General features: G+C 42.1%; 1 protein-coding gene across 2 annotated transcripts in view; it reads right to left on the reverse strand.

Moving 5' to 3' along the window:
* Positions 1–295: 295 nt before the first annotated feature.
* The window catches only part of ABCD2 (ATP binding cassette subfamily D member 2), a 43,009-nt gene continuing 15,460 nt past the window's right edge, over positions 296–27,844 (reverse strand). For both annotated transcript variants that reach the window (XM_005481896.4, XM_005481895.3), the window contains exons 7-10: positions 14,322–14,467; positions 7,067–7,151; positions 6,226–6,351; positions 296–4,657 (exon numbers count right to left, since the gene is read on the reverse strand). In XM_005481896.4, the coding sequence (XP_005481953.1) occupies positions 4,447–4,657; positions 6,226–6,351; positions 7,067–7,151; positions 14,322–14,467 (568 nt within the window). In that variant the 3' untranslated portion in view covers positions 296–4,446. The remainder of the gene's footprint in view (positions 4,658–6,225; positions 6,352–7,066; positions 7,152–14,321; positions 14,468–27,844) is intronic.

Below are 27,844 nucleotides of genomic sequence, written 5' to 3' on the forward strand. Positions count from 1 at the left end.
ACAGGGTCCTCTGGCTCACTGCTTGGTGTAAAAGCCACAGCAAGGGGTGGCAGCTCTTGTCACCTTCCTGTCAGGTACACACCGAAGTGGACGGCGTGAAAAATGAGAAACCCCACAGCAGCCTTTGATGCCAGCCTGACCTAGGAATGAAATACTTGTTTTAACTTGAAAAAGCACAGCATCCACCCCAGCTTTCCTGCTCCATCACAGAAACAAGGGTTGGGAAAGGACTCCCAGAGCACACGCAGGCAGGTCCTGACTGCTTTGTGAATGACTCATACGGAACACTGTAAACTGAAAGTAAATGCAACATGTTTTATTTCAGATTGGAATAAATTACAACTGTAAAGCATATTTTATTGCTTTATAAATTGTCTGCTCTTAAAAGGCATTAATATCAAACATAAACAAAACAAAGACACATTTGATTAACAGTTCAGTTCTCCTAAGCTTCATGAACAGCTCAGTAGGGGGATTTCTTTATATGATTGGCTCAGAAATTTGACTTTGACATGCATTATCACCATTCATAAGTCTGAGTGGACTGCAGATGTGTTCATTTGCTTTAAGATATAACTTTCTCTAAAATATCCCATTCAATACCCAGTCCTTCATTCCCTACTCAAATACAAATGCCACTGCTTTTGAAAAATTCCTTTAAACATATGTGGGGGGGTTTCTGTCCCTGCAGAAGGAGGACTTTCAAGTCCAAACCAGCAATGAGTCAGACCCCAAAACTAAGTAAAAAACAAAGTCATCCCAGGTTAAAATAGTGAAATCCCTCACACAAAAATTGTGTCCTTTCATTCTGAACATTCTTGCAAAACCACTCTGCATTATCTGAACACACTGAAGTGAAGAACTCATATTTCTGTTGTACAGATCCCACCTGCCTGAAGCAGGTATGAATGTTGCCCATCACCTGTGCAAACAAACTTGTAGGTGCAAACAGCCCCAGGCAATCCAGCGTGCCCTGAGCCCAGGGGAGTGAGAGGGTGTGCTCAGCACTGGGCAGAACCCAGCCCAGAATGCAGAGACACCATGACAGGGTCTGGCCAGCTCCAGACAGGTTTGACATGCAGAAAGGAGGCCAAAACTCACTTCCTCAGCTTCCTGGGGAGCTACAGCTCCTCAACACCAAAAAGGGAATGAACATTCATAAGCAGCTCTCACTGCACCACAAGAAAGCTTCCACCAAGGTATCCTGTCCCACTCTGACCCCCTTGCACGGCCAGAGCCATGTGCTGCCCAAGCCCTGGCTCCAGAACAGCTCTCCAGGAGCCATTCCTGGGCAGGGAGCATGCACCTCTGCTAGGCTGGGCCCAAAGCAGCACCAAATGAGCTGGACTATGCCCTGTAAAACTCTCCAGAAACAGAAACGGAGACTCCAGTCTCAACTGGCCCTTGGAACAGCACAGAAAGTTTGCAGAAAATTCCTCCAGGGCAGCTCCTCTTCCTGCCACAAAACTAACTGAAATATAACGAGGCCCTAGTAGAGAAATTCCTTCTAAAACCAGCCAGGTATCACTCAGGAAATTCCTGTTTAGAGAAGTGTTTTTTCTCAGAGTGGCCTCTAATGTTCTTGCCATGCCTACAGGAACACAAACAGCTGAGTGAGGTGCTGGAGTATTTTACACCATACAGCTGAATGGGAATGGTTGTCTATTACTGGATCCAAGAAATAAATGTTGAACTTCAAAGAAAATACTATGAGATTGATCCAGGTCTGATTTCAGTTTTCACCAAAATTTCATAACATTAAAATTCATAACATCAAAATTTCAGTAACATATATAAATTTCATATGTTTTATGTATAATCTCATTAAAAAAAAAAAAAACCAGCAGCAAACAAACTTTCTTCTACTAAGCATGTTTTCCTCAGAAGAGATTTGTTTTGTGCCATGGGGGATATCCAGCTTTGATCTCTGCAAGGCATCCAGCAGATTTCAGGTGCTGCCTTTAGTGGCTCCCAGCAAGTCAAACACAGGGGCAGAGTTTTGGTGGGATATCTGGAGCTGTGCCAAACTGGGCCAATTCTTCAGCACCTTTCAGTATCCCACTCATTCAGGGAGTGGATAACCCTGGTTTAGTTCCCAGCCACAGGTTAAAGTGCTTAATGGAGAGGTGGGGAACAGCAATGCCCCTTGCTCCACCTCAGGTCCTGGCTTGGGAAAGGCTTGTGGAAAAGTGGCTTTGGGGCTGCCTTGTGCTAGCAGGATGCTCTGCAGCTGGGACAAGGGGATGTGCATGGTGTGCCCTGATTCATCTCATCTCAGAGCAACATCAGTCAGAAACCTGCAAGCTTTTACACTCATCAGTCATCTCAGTTATGCTCACTGAGAACAGATTCTTGGCTGACTTCTTTTTTTCCTTAGCAGTTATGAATTTTGCTTTGAAGATGAGAAAGGGGAAAGCTCACCTCGAGGGAGAGGGACAAGCACAGACATTTGCAAATTAAAATGCACACACTTGTCAGGCACCCCAGCAGTGACCTCCATCTGTGCTTTACGACACAACATCTTATTATCTTGAACCTTCATTTTTCAGCCTTTTCAAAGGTTCCTAGGAGCATTCCTTTCTACATCAGTGAGATGTCTCAGGGGGCTCTACAGGAAAAAACTAATGAAAGGAACCAACTGCTGTCACCAGGGTAAATTACAGGGTTACATTCAAGCTACAGAGACTGGAGGGAGCAGACTTGCTCCATTTTCTGGTGCAAATGCCATACCAAGCAGTGAGCTGAGCACACTGAGAAGGAATATGGGCTAATGGTTAGTGCACTGGGATTTGGCAGATGGAGGTAACTAATCTTCCTCTTTTTCCTGATGCAATCAGAAAAAAAGAAGCAGGTTATATTAACATTAGGGTGCTCAAACATTTCCAGCTCAACAAAAGCCCCAAAAATATTTATCCTCTGCAAACAGCTCTTAGCAGTTTATGCACTGCCTCTCTCAGACTAAGAACAACAGGTAGAAATCTTCTAAGAAATCACACATTTCTAGGGAAAAAAAACACCAACAAACTTCAGGATTGCTACATCTTGGCTAAGGCTCATTTGCCCATCTGCAAAGGTTCTTTCCCCTCCTGATCTTCACTCCTGAGCTGCCCCTTTGCTGTGCACTTGCACTCAGAGAGAACAGGACCTCCTAAATACATTCACATTTTCATTTCTAATTGTCCAGCTTTTGCATTCAGCAAGGCACTCGGGCCAGCACTGTCTGAGGGTCTCAGGGTATTCTGTTAAAGCACCTTCTGACTGACTGGGCACCTGAACTGAAAAGCTGATGTGACAACCAGTGAGTGCATCTGAAAGGCAAGGCTGTTACCCAGTCCATTTGCTCACAGGGAGGGCAATGTTCAGTCACTCCACCAATATATGGCAGGTATATTCATTAGTGGTTATCAAATGCTCTAACTTTTCACAGACCTTTATAAGTGCATTTCATTTGGCAGGACAGCCATGCCTGAGAATTCAGCATATTGTTAGAAACTGCCATTTGCTTCTCCTACAGTCCTTCCCACTACAAAGTGTCTCATGGAACAAACAAGTGTCTATACTGTGATTATGCCAAAGGAGGAACTGGGTCAGACATGGGTGCCAGCTGGATTGGACCCACAGAGAAGATGAATGATTTAGTCAAGCCAAAACTAAGTCACTTGATGCCAGGCCCAGTGCTCCATCCACACCACCAGAGGTTACCAAGTAAGGGACATAAATAATCCCCTGAAGGAACTGATGTATCATGAAGGGCAAAGAGCCTCTGAAGCTATGTGTAATGGCATAAAGCACAAGTATATTACATGTTCAGCTCTGTCCCTGCTTCTCTGTCATGAGGGCAGTGGCTTGCTCAGACAGTTGTCTTCTGGTCAGCCTATTACATTATCTCCTATGGAAATGCAGGTAAAGGCATGTATACTATTCAGTAGTAGAACAGAAATCTTGTTTTACATGGGCTGAGACAATGTTTCTTGTACCCAAATGAGATTTTTGCATGCATCTGCATACTCACCCAGGGAGTGCCCCTGCTGTGCTCCATGCCTGAGTGTCATGCCCGGCTGCTCTGCGTAGCAGGCACCTCATACGCACACAGTGACCGGTACAAGAGCACATTCTGCAGGCCAAGGCTCAGGCAAAAATTCACCTATAAACCCTAAGAGTGCTGGTCGTTTCTTGCAGTGAATAGGGCTTTCACTAGGAATTAACATAAGCTTTAATGACTAATCTTATACTCTGTGCACTTGCTTATTTTCTTTTCACAGTTCAACCACTTTCCTCCCTAATACTAAAACACTGAAGTCTTACATAGCATTCAGAGCATTATTTTCTGCTGGCTGTGTTTTGCTATGCTCTAAGCCTCTGTCACAATGCATGCAAAGGATAATGGCTGAATTTGTAATGCTTTTAACTAAAAAAATATTTTTAAAAACATAAACCATAAATTATTTATTCTTCTTTGTCCATTGTTTTAAGCACTGAATCTTCTCCCAGGATTTTACACAGTTCATTGAGTCTCTGCTGCATTTTAGGAATTCCTGCAAGCTGGGATTCCAGTCTCTGTTTTTCCTCACTCAGTGACAAACGGATAGCGGTGTCCAGCTGCTCGAAACGCCAGCCCCCTTGTCCATCAAACTGCAGCAAGTGAGTGTGGTACTTCCTGCAGCAGAAATTGAAACATTAGTAATGAATGGCTCAGGGCACAGATGCTTCCTTCTTGCATGCAAATTTGGATGTATGTGTCTCTTTTCAAAGGTGCCTCTAAGGAATTTGAGCTGTCCAGCTCTGGATCACTGGGTAAGACTTTTTTATTCGAAGACTCGTGATCCCAGGACACTCTTTCATAAGGGATTTGGGTATTTCAAAGCCTGTCACCAGGACTGCCCCAGGCCAATAGTGAAACTCAGCGGGTGCCAGCTGGAAGCAGCAACACTGGTGTGAGCTCCCAGCAGGGGCCATCATTGCCTCTGCAGCCCAGGCTCTGAGCCCCTTTCCTGCAGGGATGCTGGCAGGAGAGGGCAGCAGGGCCATGGAAGGTGCACTCATCACCTGCTGTCCCTCTTACTGCCTCCTTCTCAGAAACACTGTTGGCAGCTACAGTTGCCTTCACTACAACTCCATCAGATGCCTTTTCCCCCAGGAGCTAGAACAGCAGCATCAGACAAGGTTCATTTCTCCCTCAGGAATTCTAGTCCCAGTTTTTTTAATTTACCTCCCTTTCTGATAGATGTCTTATCTCTTTAACAGCAAATATAGTGAAGCAGGTATGATGCACCTGATCCAACTGATAAAACTCAAAAGTTTGTTCAAATTACACCTCAGTTTGTTCCCCTATGTCTTATAAGGTTGGCTAAAGGTAACTTTATTCCTAAAACATGGTTCAATTTTCAAGGAGCCAAAATAAAAAAGTCTGTATAGGAGTAACAGATCTTTCCGTGAGTATCAGGGTGTATGCATTGAAAATATTCAAAGGTGTACATGTGGAGTTTGTCAGGACCTGACAAAACATTTTTCAGGAGGTACCAGAGGAAGGGCAAAGAGTTCCCTCAGAGCTGCTGGTATGACTGTGTAATTTATAACTATAAATTACAGGAGGTAAAATGCATCATAAAACACTGACTGTAAATCTCATGCAGGGAATGTGAGAACTTTAATAAACTCAATGGCTTATGACAAGGGACTGAAAAGAGACTCATCTCCAGACTAATATCCACCACTTTTTGCCCTTTTTAACCCATCTTTCTATTTTTCCACCACCAAACTCCCAAAAAATCAAGAAGCCAAATGCTGCAGACAGAGGACACAATTGTTAAAAAAACCAGACACTATTCCTATAGAAGAATGAAGAATAGTTTAACCACTTGCCATGTGTCCCAACTTCTCCCGGGGTAAACTCCCCCAGGACACATCATGTATCTAGTCACCTTCACAGAATAATCTGGTGATGTCTGTTGTGGCTGTGGCATAGACTAATTAATTACCTCTTAGACATCTGCATATTAATACTGAAGCACATTAGAAAAAGAGGAGGCATGAATAAATACCTCTGAAAGAATGAAAAAAATGCATGTTAAATTAATTTACATCACTACTGTTGTAGACAACTTATCTTAGAAACTGCAGTAGATATTGACTAAACAACTACCCCAGCACAAAGAATAAAGACCAATCCACTGCTTGTCAGAGAGCTAAAAGCAAGGAGCATGATACAGCCCTGAACATACTTACCAAAGAGAAGGTCTGTGTGTTATGGAAAGCAGGGATATCCCAGCAGCTTTTGCAGCTTGGAATATCTTTCCTTCAACATCAATGCTTACAGCACTCGTACATTCATCCAGCAATGCATATTTTGGCCTTTTAAAGGTAGATAAAGAACATTATTCTTCTAGGTTTTGGACAGTACTCCCATGTACAAGGTTTAATTGAAAGAACAACAGGAAGTAGTGAGCTATTTTTGCCAGACAGCTGTCCCTTATTTACAGCTGGAAGCTGGCTAGAAACAACATGAAGTTTCCATGCATTATTCAGGTGAAAAGACAACTTCCAGGAAAAATGGGGTTTATTTCCTGCCCCATTTGAGTACACAGTGATCTAACTGCTATGTCCTAGTCTGACCTACTATTATTTTGTACTCATCAAGTCATGCAGTAGCTAAAGCCAACTTGAAGCTTCCTATCCACTGCTATGTAAGGACTGGCTTTATGTGCTTGCAGTCTCCAAAATCAAAAATGGTTAAGGAGCTTGGCTTTCAAACTCCAAGAACTTCTTGCAACAGTCCATCACACTTCAGCAACATTTGTAGGACGGATGATGCTTGTGCCTGAGATCTTACAGAACAAAATATCTGAAAAAGGTAATGCTATGTTGCCAAAAGCAAAGCTTAAGAAGCATTATCCCAACCAAAGACAGAGCTTGAATGAATAAACAACAAGATTTATGCAGGTCCTATGCTAGACAGTGCTGCATATTGCATGCAGATTATAGTCTACCACTGCTCAAACTGTAACAGGATCTGCAAAGCTCCTTCTCATTTTCAAATGCTTCTTAAGGAATGAACCATAACACTTACTTGTGGTAAAACATCCGGGCCATGCCCATCCTTTGTTTTTCTCCTCCTGATAAGACATCTTTCCAATCCATGATAGCATCCCAGCCTTTTTAAAAAAATGCAAACAAAATGAGTCAGGGCGATATAACTTTATGTAAGAAATGCAGCTTCACTTGCAGCACTTCTGCAATCTGTAACCAGAATCGTAAAGAGCATTTCAACTGCAGAAGGGACAGCTCAGGCTACTGAATCACATCTTCTGAAATACCTCAATGCCTATCCACTGGCAATCAACTGGAAAAATGTCCCTTATATCATGACAAATTTGAAAGTGGAATTTAGACTTTTTGGTCATATAGATATTTTCAAAAAACTTTATTTACCACCTCTTTGAAAAAAACTCTTTGATTTGTATATAATTAGTAATTTTATTCTGTCATACTTGTTTCATGGAACAATTCATACTTGTTTCATGGAAAAATTCTCTGTTTTTTCTTGAAAGGTATGAGTGGAAATTTAAAAGCAAAATAAAAGAAATAGAATGTAAAAAATAAAGAGTAATGTCAGACTGCACTCACTACTGTAGCCAAAGAAAACGGTCAGAAACACAACTGCAGACAAAGGGATGTATCCATGAGCACAGACAGGCAGCAAAACTGCAATCAGGCAAGAGAATCTTCTACAAAAATTTTCTAGTACCTTGCATTTAAAAATAACCCACAACTGCTATAACATGAGGTATCCTTATTTAATATTCTGCATGGTCTCTAAATGATTTATTTCTTTATCACTTTCAGGTACATGTAACAAGCATGAAGTATTTTATCTGTAATCTTACAGCAGACCGGTGTTCTGTGAGTACTTGGGCATGATTAATTCCTCCTACAGAGAAAAAATAAAGTAACAAATTGCCTTACTGAAAATAAGTTTTCAGTCAAACAATCCAGATGGATAGCGTAGCAAAATAGATAAGTTTTCAAAAAGAACAGTGTGGATGTAGCAAAAAAATCTGATAAGACATTTTTCTCAACAGATCATCTATTCATGAGGCAAGCAGCTGAAGCAGGGCTGAGAGGAAGAGAACATTTTCTCAGATCAGCCCCAGAAATACTGTAACTAAAAAGTTAATGACACAGTCAAAATCTCTTTTCTGCCACTGCTAAACTTTAAAAAAAAAAAATTTGCCAGAAAAGACTATTAATAGGATAAAGCAAGGAGGGTGGGCTGTGTTATTTCTGATACCTGAACAATTATGAGACAATGGGGCTTGTGAAGGTGCAGGAGGCTTGGTACTGCTCTGCCTGTGCTTGGTGCTATACCAGGGCTTGGCAGGACTGAACAAAACATCAGTGAAATATCTGATGGGGAGCTGTGTGATCAAAACCAGTAATTGATAATGACAGAGACTAAATTGCATTGCTCTACATAAAATCAGAAAATATAAAGTAATGATTTTTAAAGTAATATTTATAAAGTTAGATTAAAAAATCAGGCATATGCAAGAAAGACATCACCTTAAGTGATCCTATAGTTTTTCCTGTTTTCCTTCCATTCTTGTTAAAGGATGCCAGTGGTAGCCTCCCAGGAGCACATAAAGTGTTTTCTATCAGCAGGCTCCAATAAAGATGGAGCTGTGTAGTGATTAACTGAATCACCATTTGGATATACTCTGGTAAAGGGAACAGATACACACAGACTGCTATTGCTGAGCAGTCCCAGTGCTGGGACCTCACAGAGAGCTGGAGTGCTCTTCCACCAACACCTGAGCCTCCAAAAAGCACTGTAAAACACCTGGAGCACTCCCTTTTGGCAAAGGGTTCTGGCAGGGGATGGGAATGGTTCTTCACAAAAGCCATAGAAACAACTATGCTTCTAAAGACAACACTCAAGGTGCTGCTTATGTTCTATTATTTTAAAGCTGAGAATACAGACGAGCTTCAGGACCTGGATCTGAGCTGGGGTGTGGGTGGGGGTGCACATGTGCCTGGGGGAGCAGTGCCTCTGTTCATACAGTTTCTTCCTGATCAGCTGGTTTATAAAGGCTTATTAAAAGACAAAAAAAGGGAAAGAACCATCCTCTTGTCTGCAAAAGAATTCTATTATTTACTCTAAAGGTGTAAGATTTAGCCTTTTAATTTACCAGGATACAATGGTCATCTCTGTGGTTACTTCAACTTACATTCTAACTGAGTATGACATATGCATCTTGTCTCTTCCTGCCTGGCACCCTCCCTGAACTCTCCTATTTTCTACATGGAATGCCGCAAACAACAGATAAGGAAGTGTGCAATTTTATGTTATCCCTTTAAAGAGATCCCTTAAGTGTTCATCTGAACACTTAAGCATTGTAACTCACACTGAACTGACTCCCCCTGTCTGTGAACAATAGTGCACCTACTTGTTTCCTGTTTCTTCCTGCTGACAGGGCACAGGTCAGTGAAGGTACTTAAGTATTCTGGAAATAACAGCCAAGTCAGTGGCTTAGGTCACCCATAACTACATCCACTTCAGAAATGAAGAAATGAAATGGCTCGCCCATGAATGCAGCACAAATCTCTCATAAGTGCAAGCACAATCCTGGCTTTCAGAGTCCAAATTCCTAGCCCACCTTCTGGTTATGGCTTTTGCAGCCAGTAAGACAAAGAGCTTGTTTAATGTGCTGGTGCACAGCAACAGCAGCAGAAATACATACAGCTGCCTGCAAAACCTAGTGATAGCCTCAGGATAGCAGCATTTCATTTTCTGCCATGGCTTCTTTTACAATTCCTTTCTCTCAATTTTCTGAAGGAAAATGCAAGCTGTATTTGGCAAAACCCAAATGGGTTACTTCTGGGATCCACAGTTCTCTGCATCCTTCATCCATGTGAATCCTTGCATTTTCATGCAAGAATGAGCATTCAGCTGCCATGAAAAGATAAGTTTAAAAGTTCCTTTTTCAGATCTACATTCCAAAGCACCTTATCAGACAGGGACTGAAGGACAGAAGAAAGGCTAACACAGCAGATCACAGCCAGAGAAGCCACCCCTGCTGAGCTTTTGGGCTGAAGCCTCTTTCACTGTGTTTGTAAAGAGAGCCCAGTGCTGTGCAGGATGAATATGCAAAGACAACCCATAGCTGAGCAAGGAACAAAGAGACCATGGATTCCATGAGCCCCAGCTCAGTAGGACACTGCAGGGATTTGTGCTTCTAGATTTCAGATCCACTGGAAAAGCTGGCAGAGCTCTCCAGAGTTCCTGCTGGTACCAGTAACAAAAGCAAATCCAGGGCTAAAGAGATCAGGTGAAATAATCTCAGAGAGAGGAAATGGGCTTGTCCGTCTGTTTATACATGGCCTAGCACAAAAGCTCCCTGGACAACACCCAAAGATATGACAAATGTGCAAAATAATGAGGAATAATTACAATCTGGGGTGCAGAAAAACCATAAACAGGTTGAACTTGCTCAGTAATGTCATCAGCCCCAGCCGGACAGGCCCAGTCATGCGTGCACGGCGCAGCTCACGGCCTCACGGCTCCTCTGTGTGACAGGCTGTCAGCAGCCCAGGGCTGCCTCTCCTCTGACACTTGGTAAATATTCACAGATTTTCAAGGCAAGTCACAAGGAACTACTTTATGTCTATGTACTGCATATCTGCATGCTTTTAGCCCCTATTTCTGGACATGCTTTTTCACCACACACACTGAATACAACTTCCATTTGTATGAAATTATGGCTCTGGTAGAGCTAACAACTTTACAGGTGTTGATGGGGGCACCTTACAGATAATAAAAAGCTAAGTAATAAAACAGCATTTGTCTAATGTCCAGGTGGTGAGAAAAACATTAGTGTGGAAAGGAAGCTCTGCCTCCAGCAGCAAGGGGGCTACTGCCAACAGCCACTGCACTGGGTTCTTCAAGGACTTGGGCTCAGGAGCATCCAGAACAGCGGTGTTGGGGAGGGGGATTGTTGTTCTGGTGGATTTGATGTATTCTGTTGATGCCAACTGAAAAATGTTTCATGAGGGTTAGACAGAAGCTAAATGCCAAATTGGGCTATTTATTTTACTTCCTTCTAACTGGGTGTCCCAGATTGCAAGGCAAGATGTATTCTATTTGTATGGCAGTTTTCCTTATCTCTGTCACAACCAATCCTCTCTCCAGGGAGACATCTGCTGATAACAGGCTATTCAATGTCACTGCATGACTGATAAGAACTGTAGCATCCCATTGTGAGAGGCTCCACCCAGAGGGAGGAGCCAAGCATTCCTACCTGGATATAATCTTGAGGTTCTGGAAAGCCAGCACAGCTTCTCCACTGGATTTCCCAGAGGAACATCAGCTGCCTCTTCAGCTGGATCTTCAGAGTAAGACTCCACCCTTTCTACAGGATCCCTGCTCCAACAGAACCACACCTGACACTCTAGGAGGACTGCAGCCACATTTCCAATTGGACTGCTACCAACAACCTGACCAACAGGGTGTCAGGTTTTATTCTGACTCTGTCAGTGTTGTTTTGGTTTGCTGCATGGATTATTTTATCTTTTTATTTTCTTCCCTAATAAAGAACTGTTATTCCTGCTCCCATATTTTTTGCCTGAGAGCCCCTTAATTTAAAATTTATAGCAATTTGGAGGGAGGGGGTTTACAGTTTCCATTTCAGGGGAGGCTCCTGTCTTCCTTAGCAGACACCTGTCTTTTGAAACCAAGACACTGGATCAAACCTTAATGCTAGAAAAAGAGAGGAATTTCTGTCATTGGCAGCAACAGAAACAACATCAGACACAATACTTGGAATGCGGTGATCCTTGTACTGTTGCAATGTGGAAGTAATTCAGTTAAAAACAATAAAGTCATGCCTGAACAAATAAATTGAGTCAAAGTTTTGCACCTCTGGCTTCATCTGGCTTTTTCATAACTGCCCATGAGGAGCAGAACAAAAAACTGAAAAGTGTCAGATTATACACACACACAACATTTGTGAACAGTGAAAGCACCAGAGGTTTATATGAGATTTTTCATTATTTCAGAAAGAAAAATGTTCCATTTTTAAGAAAAATATTTTTAGTTTGAAAATATGATTTTAAGCAAAAGAATAAAATAAAAATTTGAGTTAAAAAATGTTAGTCTACGTATAAACAAAAACTTTTGACTGCTCACTTTCAGCGAGTATTTCTGTCTTGCTGGTTCAAGAAACCCCAGAACACAAGTCTTTATCCCAGACCAGGGCAGCTTTAAAAAATAACTAAGCATATGAAATCCATGTAACGTGTCAAATCATATGTCACAGATTTCCTCTCTGCTCCTACCTTGGCACTTGTCTCCTGTAAACGCTCAAGAAGAAAAGGGAACAAGTAAGTATATTACGGTCCTAAAAACTTCCTGGTATGTGCTAATCTCTCTCCCTGTTTCCCAGCTTTGCCCACTTCTGTCACTTTAGATCACAAAGCACCTAAGACACATTTTTCCCCAGCATGTGTTTGTGCAAACTTCTGCACAGTGTGCCCTTATCCTGAGCTTCAGTACAGCACCAGTGAACATTAACAGTGTCCTCTAGCCCTTGTTAATAGATTGTGTGTGTTGTGCATGTGCAGTCAGACGGGCAGAAGAGCAAGAACAGGGTCAGCAATAAATACTTTCACTGGCACGGAAAGCAGCACGAGGCTGATCCAAACCTGGGCTTTCAGTGACTGTAGCCATCTTGGACAGGGGGCACAGTGACTGCCCCATCATCAGGTACACACTCCAGCTGCAGGGTCAGAAACCACAGCCATGTGCACTCACAGACTGCTGGGGGGTGGCTTTGGCTGCCAAGGGTCACGTGTTGTGCAGTCCAACCACAAGTACCAGCACACAGTGAATGCACACACTCCACAGCGACTTCTTACCACCGACAATTTCACTTCCTTTTCCAGCTGCCCATTCCAACATTCCTCCTTGTTCTTCTGCAATCTGTGCACCTCACTTAGTGAAGTAAGTGACTCAGGTATACTAACAGGAATAGTTATAGTGTCAGTGTAGGAAGAAGAGGCCTTCTCTGCAATTGTTCTGGTCACTGAGCTTAGCTCTGCCTACTTTTTCTTGTGTTAGAGAATCAGATTTGAATAATAACATGAATCAGAATAATGTACGATTCTTATTTTCTGTTGCAACAGTCATTATTACATTCTTAACAAAGGACTAACCCATGATGGAGAAGTATCTTTAGGTATACAATTGCTGTTGTAAATGATTACTGCTTCCCACTCTAAAATGTGCAGAAAAGACTCTGAAGTATCTACACATACTTTAGAAAAAAAAAAACAGCTTCTGCCTCTTTACAGAACAGACTGCCATCCAGGAATGGGAATTTAGACATTGTCTTGGGATTCCCAGTGGCTGAAGCACTACTCTGTGTTGTCAGAATGATCCCGAGACTCACCAAGAACACACAAGGCAAAGGACCTGATCAAAACCAGCACTGACAGCTGGCAGAGAAAGGAAGGGTACATTCAGCACACCCCCTTAAAAGGGTCTGAAGATCCTTTTTCTTCTCTCTAAATGTTACCAACTTTGTCCTATGTCTGCTTTAAAAGCATAATGATGGGGAGGAAATTGAAATTAAAGATTAGTGTCTGATAGGAACAAAAGGATAGAAATTATTGCTGTGCTTGGGGGAAAAAAGCCATGAATTGCTCCAGTTCCTTAGACACAAAAGAAGCCTTTAGCATCTTGACGTTTATAGTGCCAGTATATCTATACACACTGTCCCCAACTCTGAGAACAAACAACACTGAGAACACATGGCAACTCAAACAGCAAGCAGTAGATGGCAACATTCTACTGCCAGCCAGTGTTGCTTGGTTATTTTTAACTTGCTTACTCAGGTGGAGTGGTCTCAGACACCCCTTTTCAAGGCACATAGTTCCGCTGATCCCACAAACTAGGGAGGTGAAAGCAGACCTGACTCTCTCATTCACACACTTTCAAGTTGATGTAGTCAGTGACATTACAATGTTTTAAGGCAGTTTTTATGAAAATCAAGGAAGGTAAGTGACCCCACAATACCAGGAAAAGACTGGCCATCACAAGACAGTGAGGATCTTCAGCTTGGGCATGGATTTAGTGGGGAGGGGAGGAGCACTCTCAGCTCTTCTCCCTCTATTAGCATCAGGAACAACAACCCTGTGTCTGTGTAGTTCCCACAACCACAAAGGTCTGAATCCAGTTTTGCCAGTTCAGTCTGTAAAGGTCAGTCACGCTAAGACACACATGCAAGGAATGGCTTTTGTCAAGTTCTTAACAAAAATATGTAGTTTACCTCCTTCTCTTTGAACTATGTGGTACAGATGAACCATATGCAGAATAGACTCCAGATCTTGATCTTGGTAGCCTTTCTCATGCATGTCCTCCACTGAGTCTGGATAGATGACTTGATCCCGTAGTGTTCCAATGGACATGTAGGGCCTGAGGAACAACACAGGGAAACTGGTAATCTGAGGATGGCTTCAGGTGAGCACATCTTGCTGATTCTCTATGAACAGGGTATAAGGCTTTAAACACTATGTTGCTGAAACTGGCTTTATCCAGTGGGTGAACATTTTTCTAAACTTACCTTAGGGACAATGTATTGTTTCCATAACAGTTGATTTCATGGTAACAACAAGGGTAGTGTTAGCATGGAAACAATGATAGATTAGGCAGAATAAATATCCACTTCATAACCCATTTTGAATGCTTTCACTTGGAATCAGCAGAGCTATCCTGTATTCAAAGTTTGGTACTCTTAAGAGATTTAGAAATTGATTTAAACACACATGTTAAAATCAAGTTGTAACAAAAACATAGTAGCTCAAACTGGTAAAGATTTCCATCGTGCAGCAGGAGACACACAAGTCAGACAAGAGAGCACTGAAAACATTGTCTGCACTGAAACCCTTCTTTCTCTACTATTCTGGAGTGCAGAATTTGAACTGGGCATAACTTAGCTAGCTCTAGAAGCCACTGTACCACCTCTGACTTGCAAAGTAGCACACATTGAAGGGGCTGGTCACCTTAAACCTCCCAGCACCAGCCTCCCTTCGCCAAGTACAAGGCTGTGCTGTATGTGAAGCAGCTTCTTAATCACCATATTTCCAGATCAGGTAATACCATCTGTCTTAGTCAAACAAGCTGCCTCCAATTTGAAGCCAGAATTCCCAGCCATGGCTGGGGAATGGCTATGGCCAATTGCCACAAGGTCATGAGCTGTGCCAGCCTCTGGTACAGCCCAGGACCCAAAAATCCTCCTAGTCTCAAAACAAGAAAACTGAAAGAATAGTTTCACAGCTCTCAAAAAGACAGTAGACCATTCAGGTTAAGACAGCAAAGGCAACCGAAGACACATCTACTTGACCATTTCCTTTGCTGGTCTAAGGATTTCTTGTGAAGGACAAATATTCATCCTGTCTCACAGACACTGCTGATAGCTCTTGGAAACTGGAAACACCACAGGAACAGTCTGTGGGATTTTGAGTTTGAAAGGGTAAGTCAGAGCCAAAGAACAGTCAGGCTCCAGACTCTGTCCTGCTTTCTGTGCCAAGTGTTCCACAACTCCCTCTGGGTTCATCTGCTAAAACAATACTAGTCTTATTAAAGCTGTAGTGCCAGGGGATGTTGATAGAGAGGAGCAGTCAAAACTGGGCCAGCAATGAGGAGGCTTCCAGGCAGCTTGCTCTTGCCACCAAGAACCGCTTCCAACAACTTCACAGTGTGTTAAAAAGCAGTCAGTTTTCTTCCCTAAAAAGCTCTGGCCCCACGTGGTGGGAAGGTCTCAGCCATGCAAAGGCTTTGCCTGGCAGAGATGTGTAACACCTCAGCAGATTTCTTCCCTTCCCTTGGAGGTGTCTGCAGAAGGGTGGATCTATCCATTGTTAATCTGAGAGTCTCTAAAATACACTACAGAGTAATGTGAAAGAACTCACAGTGCAACAAATGAAGGATTAGAGAACTAAAGCTGCCATATAAACTAAAATTCACATGCAAGCTGGCATCAGCTGCATTGGTTTTAGTGCTGCAAACATCCAGGGTGAACTGTCTGTACCCGCCTGTGGTTAATCTACTTTCACCACCAACTGGGTGAGGATGGGAAGGGCAGGGGATCTGAACTCTGCAAATATTTGGTCAGCTCTCCGTTGTGGCAAGCACCCAGATGGAGCAAAACCAGAACCACAAGTCAAATCCAAGCACTGCTTGCTCCTCTTTGCTCATTGTTCTACTCTGCTTGTTGCGGCAATAGCACTGCTCTGGGCCGCTGCATGAACACCAGCACCAAGTGCAGCGAACCACTTACATTAATTGTGATATTGCAAAATCTCAACTCTAAACATTAAGTAACTTCATGAAGTAATGAGCTATTACATATGCAAAATGCTCTCCATCTAAAATCCCAAAGGGCTTCACTTCTTGCATGTGTGGAAATCACTTCACTTGCTCCAGACTGCTGCCACCTCTGGGACAGAAAAGCAACTCCACCTGGGCTTAGAAAGGTTTAAATCAGCGGGTAGGCTGTGTAATTTAGGTGAAGCTGCAGGTAAGGGCAAGGAGGACAGAATAACCTATCATATAATTTGCCTGGGGTTTAATACCTCATTCCTGTGAAGTATGATCCTGTAATGACTAGGAGCTCTGAGATTTAACCTATGGCAAAACAGGGAAAGCGATGCTCAAACACACTGTGCCAGGACCTGGGTGCCATGCCCTGTGACAGGACAGTGGGTGCCATGCCCTGAGCCAGGACCCTGGGTGCCATGCACTGTGACAGGACACTGGGTGCCATGCCCTGAGCCAGGACACTGGGTGCCATGCCCTGTGCCAGGACACTGGGTGCCATGCCCTGTGCCAGGACCCTGGGTGCCAATGCCCTGTGCCAGGACCCTGGGTGCCATGCACTGTGACAGGACACTGGGTGCCATGCTGTCCACTGGGTCACCAGCACTGCTTCCTGGCCTTCCTTTTCCTTCTGGCCTCACAGCTAAACACACCAGTACTACCAAGCCTGCCTCTCCCCACCTAGTTTGTAAAAATTACAGAAAAGCCCAGCTTGCAGCCCATCAATTACAAACTGGCAGAAAATAAGAACAGCTTACAAGGAAACTACTGTTAAGAGGCAGGAATTATGTGTCCATAGAGAGAGTTACTGGAAAAAGCCTAATTATATACTACAGCAGTCAGAATCCTCAACTGGAAGGAGGGAGACTTTAGTACCAAGTTTTTTTTTCCCCAATGCTCTCTAAGATAAAATCCAGTAACAATCTTAACCCTTCAGTAGCACTGTAAAAACATTTAAAGGAGGTTTTAATCTTATTTAGGTGCTCTCAGGAGAGACTCATGGGTTTAACATTTAGCTCTCCGTTTGCAACCTAAGCTGCAGGAAGTGGCAGAAGGTCAGACATACATTTATACATAGAGATTCCTATACATTAACTCTAGGTGGCTCCCTTTACCTTCTACATAGATATTATGGACCACTTTCCAAAAGCTCAAACATCTAGGGGATCCACCCATATTTGAATTTTCTATCATCTTGCTTGTTAAGATCATAATTTTACAAGCTGCTATACTTTGTCTGGAATCACCTCAGCAAAACTCCAGTTATTGTAATGCTCCTGGTTTAGATTAATAGTAAAAATTCCAGTTTTCACCACAGCAAATCTTGATCAAGAGTGATCAACAAGAAATAAAAGCCTCCACTAATTAAAGTAACTGAATTCTTAACTCTTCAATGACATCAATAAAATAAGTAGAAAAAAAAAAGATGGCACCACCACTACAAATTTGAGAAAATAAAAGGTCTTGGATGAACATGAATTAAGTTCTTTTTAAGTAGTGTTGTATCCACTGCTCTTGAACAGAAGGTGCTATCATCAAAGAGTTAAAAAATAATAAATAATATTTATCAAAATTTTAAAACCACAACAGGCTGTTTGTTTATCACACTGTGTCTAGTTCACGGAATTTTAGGGCCAGCTAAAGTTTCAGTAACTGTTCTAAATACATAAATAATTTATCTGTCTTTAAACTAGCCTACCCTGAACTTTGCCCTTCCCTCATACAGAACTGGCCACAAACATCCTCTAAATATTTCAGATAGATCAGTTACCTATTGGAAAACCCTACCAGAGTGCTAAAGACCATAATGCCACGGAATATAACAGGAAATGAAATGCACAGTATGAAAGGCTGAATTCTCAGTTCATATAATTACAATCTGGTATCAAAGGCTGAAAAAAATCACATTAATCACTCTGTGGCTTTTTTTTTTTTTTTTCAACAAAGCTGTGTACATTTCCAAAAGTAAACGATCTAGGAGCAAAGTGCTATTCATACTCAGGTATCATCTAATCTCATGATTTTTTACTATTACCTAGAACATAGACAGAATATTAGTAGAGATGGCAAAAAATGTTTAAGGTGAGCAATTCACATAATTATTCAGTTCAGTCTGTTTGTATCTTGTGATAGGCAGAGAATACACAGAAACACACATACAATTAAAATCAAACCCTAAACAATTTCTACAAAATTTTAGCAGCTAAAGCATTCTGAAATAATTATACCATCTGCAAGGAATCAATCAAGTGAAGAGGAAATACTCTCCTTTTCTTAAACTACCTCTGGCAGTACTGATGATAGAAGGATTTATCTGGATGGATGATCATGAAGATCAATGAACTGAAGAACAATGAGCTGCTCTGGACAAGGTTCTGGCCTGCCAGTCCCACCAGGCATACTCCAGCCTAGGAGTGAGTTTCTGAGTTTTACCACAGCAGCGTAACACAATGAGCAAGGCAGTTCCCTTCTTCTAGAATGATCCCAAATCATTCACAGGTTTGTAGATGAGAAGTGACATTATTTCATAGGAGGAGGAAGTGTAGACAGCAAAGCCTCTAGAGCAAAGACTGGTTTTGCTCTGGGTCTCTACAGTGCTTAGTTGCCCATGGCATAACTTCTTCCATGCACTGTGATATGAATACACAAGTGAAACACCTGCCAACAAGTGAGAAACCACACACTGCACTGTCTTCCTTCTCTTATCTGCTGTGAAACACTGCATTACACAGGACAGAACAAGACAGAATAGAGACACATCATCAATATGGATACGTGGAACAGTATTATAGACTTTTTATAAGCATTATTGATATGTGACGTGACTCTTCAAGGGAGCTGTAGTAATAAGCAGAAACTGAGATTGATAGGGTATAATTAATGCAAGATATTAGGCAAATAACCAAGCCTGGAAAAGTCTTCCCTCTTGGGAAAGCCACACTCCCAGCTAAGCTATGTAGGTGCATACATGATGAACTGAACAAAAAAATCCCACCTGCTACATTATCCCAAGAGACCATGACATAATTAATGACTAAAGAACAATGAAGTGAAAACCCGGTGTTGTGAGGACTACTCTGCATTGTCAGCAGAAAAGACTCATCTCACCTAGAAGTTACTCATGTAAGTCTGAGTTAGTTACCCCTGGCCCTCTTTGCAGTCAATGGTGTCCTCTGGTGAGCTGGTCCTAGGACACAGCCCAAGCAGCTGCAGTGAGCCCAGCTGGAACACTGTTGTGCCCTGTGGGGTTGGTGACCTGTGGAACAGCTGCCTTGAGTGGCCACGGGCCTGTGCTACACTTTGCTGCATTGTGCAGGGTTGTGCTGCACACACAGCTTGGCCCTCAGGCCTGTGCTGCACTGCACTCCTGGCTGCAGATAAACTTTGTCAGCTGATCTTCACAGAGGAGCTGCCAGCAGCTCCCCTTGGCACCAGCAGTAACACCACTGGCTTGTCCTTGTCTTTATCTTGAAGTGAAGCAGCATGTTCTCATGGTAACATCCTTTGGAAATGACAAATGGCATTGTTCACTCCTAAGAAAATCCTACCAGAGTGCTCAAGACCATAGTGCCAAAGAACCTGAGCAGAGATGGGCCCCAGGGGAGCACATGCTGTGCTGTGACCAGAGGCTTGCCTGATGCTGCACAGTGCTGAGCTCCTGAAATCTGATGGGATTCAAGTACCACAGAACTGGTGATGGGACTGGAGCATCCCTCCTGTGAGGAAAGAGACCTGGGAGAAGTCTCAAGGGGATCTTATCAACTTAAATACCTGAAGGGAAGGTGCAAAGAACACAGAGCTGGGCTCTTCTTGCTAGTGTCAAGTGACAGGATCAGAGCTAATGGGCACAAACTGAAACAGGAGATGCCAAATGAGCATCTAGAAACAATTTTTCACTGTGAGGGTGATCAAGCACTGAAGCAAGTTTCCCAGAAAGGCTGGGGAGTCTCCGTCCTTGGAGATATTCAAAAGCCATCTGGACATGGTCTTGGGCAAACAGGTTTAGCCTGCACACAGTCAAACACAGAACCAGAACCTAAGAAATGTGTTAGAGTGAGCAGACCATGGAGAAGCTGGGAGAAGGCTGAATGACCTTGGAGCTGGGTTGCAGTTCTGAAGTTTTGGAGCCTAAGACACAGGGGCAGGCAAATGGCAAAGCCTAAGGGGCACGGGAAGAATTACTACCTTCAATTCAAGAAGGAGGTGTTGGCTATGTCTACTGCCTGGATTTTTAAAAGCATAGAGCACTGTAATGGAGTTTCTGATTGAAAACTACAGTAGGAAGGAGAAGAAAGGACTTATTCCTAGGGAAGTCGATATCAGTTGTTATTAGAGCTCTCAGCTGTCCTTCCCTTACAAAAAGCCAGCATCCTTTTAGTCTTTTCATATCCAGCTTTTTATGTCAGGCAGATTTCAAAGTTTATGTTTCCCAGTGCTTCCCATTCTGTAACCAAATTGATTCTCATTACTTGATATGCATAAGGCATCTGAAGCGTGCTTTATGATGCTCCTAGGTAAAATATTATTGAAACAGTAAACAGTTGCCATTCTGTTCATCTGTCACAGATCCTTGGTTGCACAGTTTCAGGGCAGGTGCATTAAGCTGGAGGTAACTGCTCAAGCTGGACAAAGTAATGGGAGCTTAGTGCAGAAACTAGGTCATGTAAATGCAACCACCATATTACTCCCTAACATGCAACTCTGTCTGTACCACTGCTAAGCTACACAGAGTTCTCAGTTAACCTCTAGGTGAATTTCTTCCCCTGGCACTGCTATCAAAACTGAATTTTGAAGGCAAAAGAAGTTGTGGATACCCCATTCCTCTAAATGCTCAAGGCCAGGCTGGACAGGCCTTTGCACAACCTAGTCTAGTGGGAGATGTCCCTGCCCATGGCAGGGGGTTGGAACTGGATGGTCTTCAAGGCCCTTTTTAACCCAAAGCACACTATGATTCTATGAGCTGCGCATATCAGCAAAATGAAACTAACACAGATTAAATAGACTGTCATTGTTTTGCAGGATAGATCCTATAAAAACCAGCCATGTATTCAGTTCTTACAATCTGTTAATGGTTTTGTAATTATAAAATGTTTGTCAAGCTTAACCTGACTATGTACTTTTAAAAAGTTCAAAGCTTATTGTTCCTAGCTTTTAAATGAAGTTTCATAAACAGTCTGGCACATGGACAGATGACTGGAGTAGAAGTTGAGTATGTATCAATACATCTCAATTCTTCACCTACATTTGGCCCTCTTGGACCTCCCCATAGCCACAACTTGCTCCAGACATGCCCCAGTCTGAAGGCACTGAGGGACCAAAACTCTGGAGAATGCTGAAGTCCTTCACAAAGATCAGTTTAGCAGTAGCCCTTAAATGCTGGATTTATGTAAATACATTTTAAACCTAAGGTAAGCCCCAAAGCAGCAAGTTGACTATATACTTCAGTCTGGAATTTATGCAACACTTTCCTCAATAACAGAAAATACCTGAAAACTGTTCTTTAATCAGCTGAGTCTTGTGTCTGAGCAGTAAGGAAGACACCTGGCATGGCTTGAGGGGGAGCAGCAGCTAATCCACAAAACCATTTCCCACCTCTGCCTAATAGTGTTGGTGAATTTTGTACAGTATCCTACCAAGAGGTACTGCCATTACTTGTGAGCAGTCAGCAGGTAGACCTAGTAATAAACATTCAAACTTTGCAGCTCTGAGTGAGTCTTCATTGGAAATTGAGAGGTTTCACAGAGATCCTGGCAGGCAAAGCTTCCACCAACCTACAGGGTGCAAGGCAAGAACTTAACTTTTCTAGATGAGGCAAGATGGAACTTTCATTAACCAGGAAGAATAAGTACAATCATTTCTATAGGAATGACAAAAAGATGAAACAGAAGAAGCTGAGCCCTGGCTAAAGAGAGAGCCTGACAGCCCTCTCAGATGCCAGCCAACAGTTTGTAACAAACAGCAGAACTGTCTGGAACTGATTAATCTCAATAGAGGAAAAATAAGATACAAAGTAGCAGGCAATCTTTAAACCATATCTATATCAATGTAATATCCAAACTATTGCACATAGTATGAAGTGTGTTATGTTTTTTGTTAATGCTTATCTATCAAAGACCTTTTTCTCCTCTGTCAGATAAGTGGTGAACTTTGGAAATAAACACATTGAAAAGGACCATCATGAACTTGATAACAGCAAGTCCACAGACAGATAGATCCAGTGTGCCAGGGAGCAAGTATCTGTACAGCATGCCATGAACTGATGGCAAAGGACCAAAGGAACAAGTCGATGTGGTGATGCACTATCAGCAAAATGCTGAAGGGCAATGACAATCACTGATGCAGTGTTGGCATGTGCAGAGTACAGCCTAACTCCACCTGACTCAACTAAAAACATCATAGTTAAAGGCAGAGCAGTATCAGCTGAAAACAAATTAGGATGTGCAAAATACAACACAGGACAGAGACATCTGAGCCCATCTAAACGAGATGAGGCCCCAGAACTCGTAGAGGTGTATTTGCACAGCACTTCATTCAGGCTGCTTCTCCAGCAGACCACACACTAACAAGAAAGTAGTCTGATACAGAAGAACCATACAGATACACAGTCCATTTGCACAAATTTCTGTATGTCATATAGGGTATCTGAAAGTGAGAAACAACAATTTTGCAAGATTAAATTGTTTAGATAATCAAGAACTGTTTCAGGATGAGTGGCCACTACCAACTACTTTGTGCTTAAAACAACATTTGACTTGCACTATAATCTTTGAATTTTCATGTGTTTATAATGTAAAATTTATTTTATCACTTTATTATTTACATCCCTTAGAACTGAAACATTCTTGCTTCATTCATCCACATGATAAATATCCTTGGACTACCTGAGGCAAATCACATTAGACATTTGGATTACTTAATAGAGGTAAGGAGAGGAAAAATATCTCTGTGGCTGATGTAATTTTGTTTTGTATCCAAAGATATTTTTAGAATATAGAAGGAAAAATGCCAGACAGGAAAAGACTTGTATACAAACCCCAAATAAAATACCAGAAATAGAGCCAATGTATGTAAAACCAAACAGCTTAGGAGGGCCAGATAAACCTTTAAACTGTTCTATTTCAGACCATCCTAGCATTGTCAAGAAGGCAGCAAGACATAGGTATATAAATTTTAAATGACAAAGAACAAACAACATTTGACACTGGTTTATCTTCTGTTGCCACCCTTTTAGCATTTGATAACCCTGGTGTTGAAAGAAAGCAATGTTAGAGATCTACTTGAATGAGCAATAGCAAGAGAGAGAGAATACAGAACTGGACCATTGCTGTGACTGCTGAGAAACTGGGTAGGTCTTCGACTAGAATGACACACAGAATAACAAAGAAACCATGCATGCTACTGGAGAAACACACTTATCACAAAAATAACCAAATTACAGTAAAAGCAAGCTGGAGAGAAAGAACAGTGACAATGCATGAGGAGAAAGAAGTACAATGTATTACTCCAGGCTCTATGGGAATCAGTCCTCAAGAAAGAGAAAATGCTGATGGACATTTTAGATATGTGCTGTGCTAGGAAGACTCGAGAGTCAAGATCAAAGGTTATGGAACTAACAGGGACTGCAAGAGACATTCCTCCATGCAAGTAAGAAAATATGACAGAGCAGGCAGAAAATTATTAACAATTTCTATCAATAACTCAGTGGTGATTAGAACTTTACTGCAACTTATGGTGCAGAGATATTGAGGAATATTCCTATACTGTTGTCAATGTAAACTGCAAGTATATAGCTGTGCAATTCTGCTGGCATTTAAATCAAACTAAGGAAATGAGAGCCACCATATGTAGAATCTGTCTCCTAACAACTGAAAAAGCTGAGACTTAGTTGGAGAGCAAGAAAGGCTGTAGTAAATGGCTAGGAGGAATTGCATGCTAGAGCTCTCTATTTCCATGAAGATGGAGTGAAGAGTCTCTTCCCAAGTATAAGACCAACAGAGTAGAAGTAGGGCACAGTCTGGAGAAATAGGCTACTTTCAGATAGGTTGTGAAAGGCTAATTCCCAAAGTGCTTCAGGCACATCTTGTGTCACCCTCTAAAACTTCCTGAAAGGTGGCTGCAGTCAGGTGGGGACTCTCCAGGCAGCAACTGAGAGAAGATGACACAGTCTTAAGCTGCTCCAAGGGAAATAAATATAGGCTGGATATTAGGAGAAGGTTAAAGAGTGATAAAGTACTGGAATTGTCTGCCTGGGGAGGTGGTGGAGCCACCATCCCTGGATGTGTTTAAAAAAAGACTGAATGTGGCACTCAGTGCCATGGTTTAGTTGAGGTTATGGCATGGGTTGGACTCAGCCTTAAAGGTCTCTTCCAGCCTAGTGATTCTTCAGCATCAGTACTCATGTGACCCACTACATACTTTTGATAATTATTCATTATTTAAAATGATGTTTCTGAATTCCGATTTGAACCATGGTTTCTTACCAGCTAGAGTGACACGTGTTTATTTTTTCATTGATGCTACATTCTTGGCCAAGATTCAAAGAAGAATGCAAAGAGGTGGTTAACAGAAATGAATTTTACTTTGCAAAAAAGGGACAGAGAGAAGTAGAAGAAGGGGTGAGAACACCCACTCTGCCAGTTCCTGAGTCTCCTATGAGATCTGACAACTTGTTGAAGTGTGACCAGTTCCTAGCACTGAAACAACAAGGTGCTTCAGGCACCAACTGATGCTTGAAGGCTCTTCAAGCCTCCATCTCTTCTGCCTGCCCTCCCTTCTGCCCACTCTGCTCTTGGACAGACCTGTCAGGGATGGTGGCAGAGCCCTGAAATTCCTGGGCTTTTCTCACCCTGCCCCCAGTTTGTCCCATCAGCATCCACCAGAACTGTGATTGATTACAGATAAATTCTGCAAGGCCTAGTCCTATATAAGGGGAGGAAAAAACCCTCACAATGATTCACAGCAAAAGATAAAACAGCAGTATAATTATGCTAAGTAATCTAAAAACCCAAAAAGACAGGAATTCTTAAGGCTCTGTTTTAAAGCTTACAAACCACTAAGTAATGCTAACTACAAAGTGTCTGCAGTGTGGATGAAATTTGGAGTACACAATGAGCTAAGTCATATTTTAATAAATCATAGCTTTGTATCTAGCTTTTGTACTTGGAAAAGACACAAGATTTCCCACACATTTCTGGAATACTATGCTGGAACATTAAAAAACAGAAATGAAAAAATAATCTTTTCAGTGAGGTACTATTTACTGTGGAGTATTTGTTACTCAGCAGTCACTGTATTCTCCACCATTCATGTGTGCAGATGAGGTTTCACACACTTGAATCAGAATGGGCTGATGCAGAATTAAACTCAGCCACAGGAATGCCAATGCTTCAATGGTAACTGTGTCCACTAATGGAAAGCTCTTAGACCAGAGATGTAATGTATACACACAAACACAGGGATGTCATCCTAACTTGCTGCTCTGATGGACATCCACCCATTCAAGAGCTTTCTGCTGCACCCCAGTTTCAGCTACCCAGCAAACACAACAGTGAGGAAGGCTGATGCCAGGCTGATGCTATCCTGCCACCTCCCAGATCCTGTCAGTCTGAAACGTTTTCCAGAACACTTTCCAGATTGACAGGAACAATTTTCCCTAAGGTTATGATGAAATACAAACATGATGAAATGTAGGCAGGGCACTCTGTTCTTCAGTCTAGAATTCACAGAATTGTGCCTAACAAAGATAAACAGAAGGTAATCCTGATAAAGCAGCAATTTGCACATGATTAATAAGTAAAATGGTTGCACCAGCAGGACAAAACAAACCTCTTTAATTTGGTGACAGTTTACAAACCAGTACACACATTCTAAATGTATACTAGAGCCAGGGACAGACAAAAAACCCAAGTGAATGTGTGATGTATTTAGGCCACAAATAAAAGAACTATTAAAACACTCACAGGTAGATTAGTGCAAAAAAAAGAGAAAAGCCTGGACCATGTAAGGCAATGCACACAAAAGCACTAAAACTCCAGCAGATCTGTTGAAAACCTTGTCCTGAAATGTACAAACTTCAACTTAAGAAATTCTTAATATCTCAGATATTCATTGAAGACTCTGTATGCCCAAAGAACAAATACACTGGGCAAAAAACCAATTTGAGATCCTCAAGGACAGCCAAACAAACTGCTGTCCTTTATCAACCCCTTCAGCCACATTCACCCAGAAATCCCTACAAGGTTCAGTCTCAGTCCCTGTCCAAATACAAGACACTTATGAGTGACAGGCCACACTTCTGACTGTACAAAATACAATCTGACACAGCTGAGTTGTCCTCCAGAGTACACTTCAGAATCCTCAGCCACAGTCAAGGTGTAGCACTTTTTCAGAAGAGCTTTCTCTGTCACTCCTTGTTGGCCCATTTACCCAGACACTGCTCTGTCCCTGGGGAAGGGAAGCACAGAGCTCACAGAGAGCCACAGGGCTGAGCTAAGGCAGGGTCCCTTGGGTGCTGCAAGGACACCACTCCTGTTGGAGATCCTACCAGGATGGACTGCACATGCCAATTCCTACACTGCACATCCCCAATCCTACAGCTTCGATCACAGAGGGATGCCATGACATTGGGTGAATTCTGATTAAAACTTTTTAAAATGTTTCATAAAAGAACGTCTGCGGGACAAACTCTTCCAGCACTGCAAAGTTAGGGGAAGCAGCTAACAAAGAAACACATTTATGGAATGAAATCGCAGCAGATGTGATGCAATCCCCTCAACCAGCACCTTGGCAAATCTGCTTGAATGCAACAGGAGTCTGTTTGCTTTCACAGGATAAAGGGAATGTAAGTAAAGGGCTGTAAGCAAGTCAGCCACAGATGCTGATCTGAATAGGGGCTGGGATCACACAGAGGAAGGAAGTGGCTGAAACTCAACATTTTCTTCAAGAAAAAAAACTCAGATTAGCTTTTGTTCTGAGTAAACCAGTCTTAAGAATGTTCTGCACAATGGGTGCTCTGAAATAATGTTTTGAAAAACATTTAATAAAGTATTTTGCTCCAAACTCCTGAATAAAAGTCTTGAGTGAAACAGAAAAATGACAATGCCTAGCAATAAATTATACAGATATTTGGAAAAATCATAGAGCAGTGTTCTTTGCTAGCTTCACCTGCAGCAAGGAAAATCTACTGGTTAGTTCAGTATATTCCATTCATCTTAATATCTTGTACTTTTCAAACAAGGCTACAAATTGTTATCACAAATACTTCTTTTGCCCATGGGAAGAAATGAACTACAGGAAGTAAAGAGTCAGTGTTTGACTTTGCTTTTGCAAAACAACATAGTTCGAGGTCTCTAAGGAGATATTCTAGAACCAATTGCATAAGAGTATATACTGAGAGTCCAACAGCATGTCAGGGTACAAAGAAAGGACAACACAGCCAAGCTTCCATTAGTGAAATGAGCACATATTATTAAAAAG

This window comes from Zonotrichia albicollis, chromosome 4 (genome assembly GCF_047830755.1).
Source record: "Zonotrichia albicollis isolate bZonAlb1 chromosome 4, bZonAlb1.hap1, whole genome shotgun sequence".
NCBI classification, from domain to species: domain Eukaryota; kingdom Metazoa; phylum Chordata; class Aves; order Passeriformes; family Passerellidae; genus Zonotrichia; species Zonotrichia albicollis.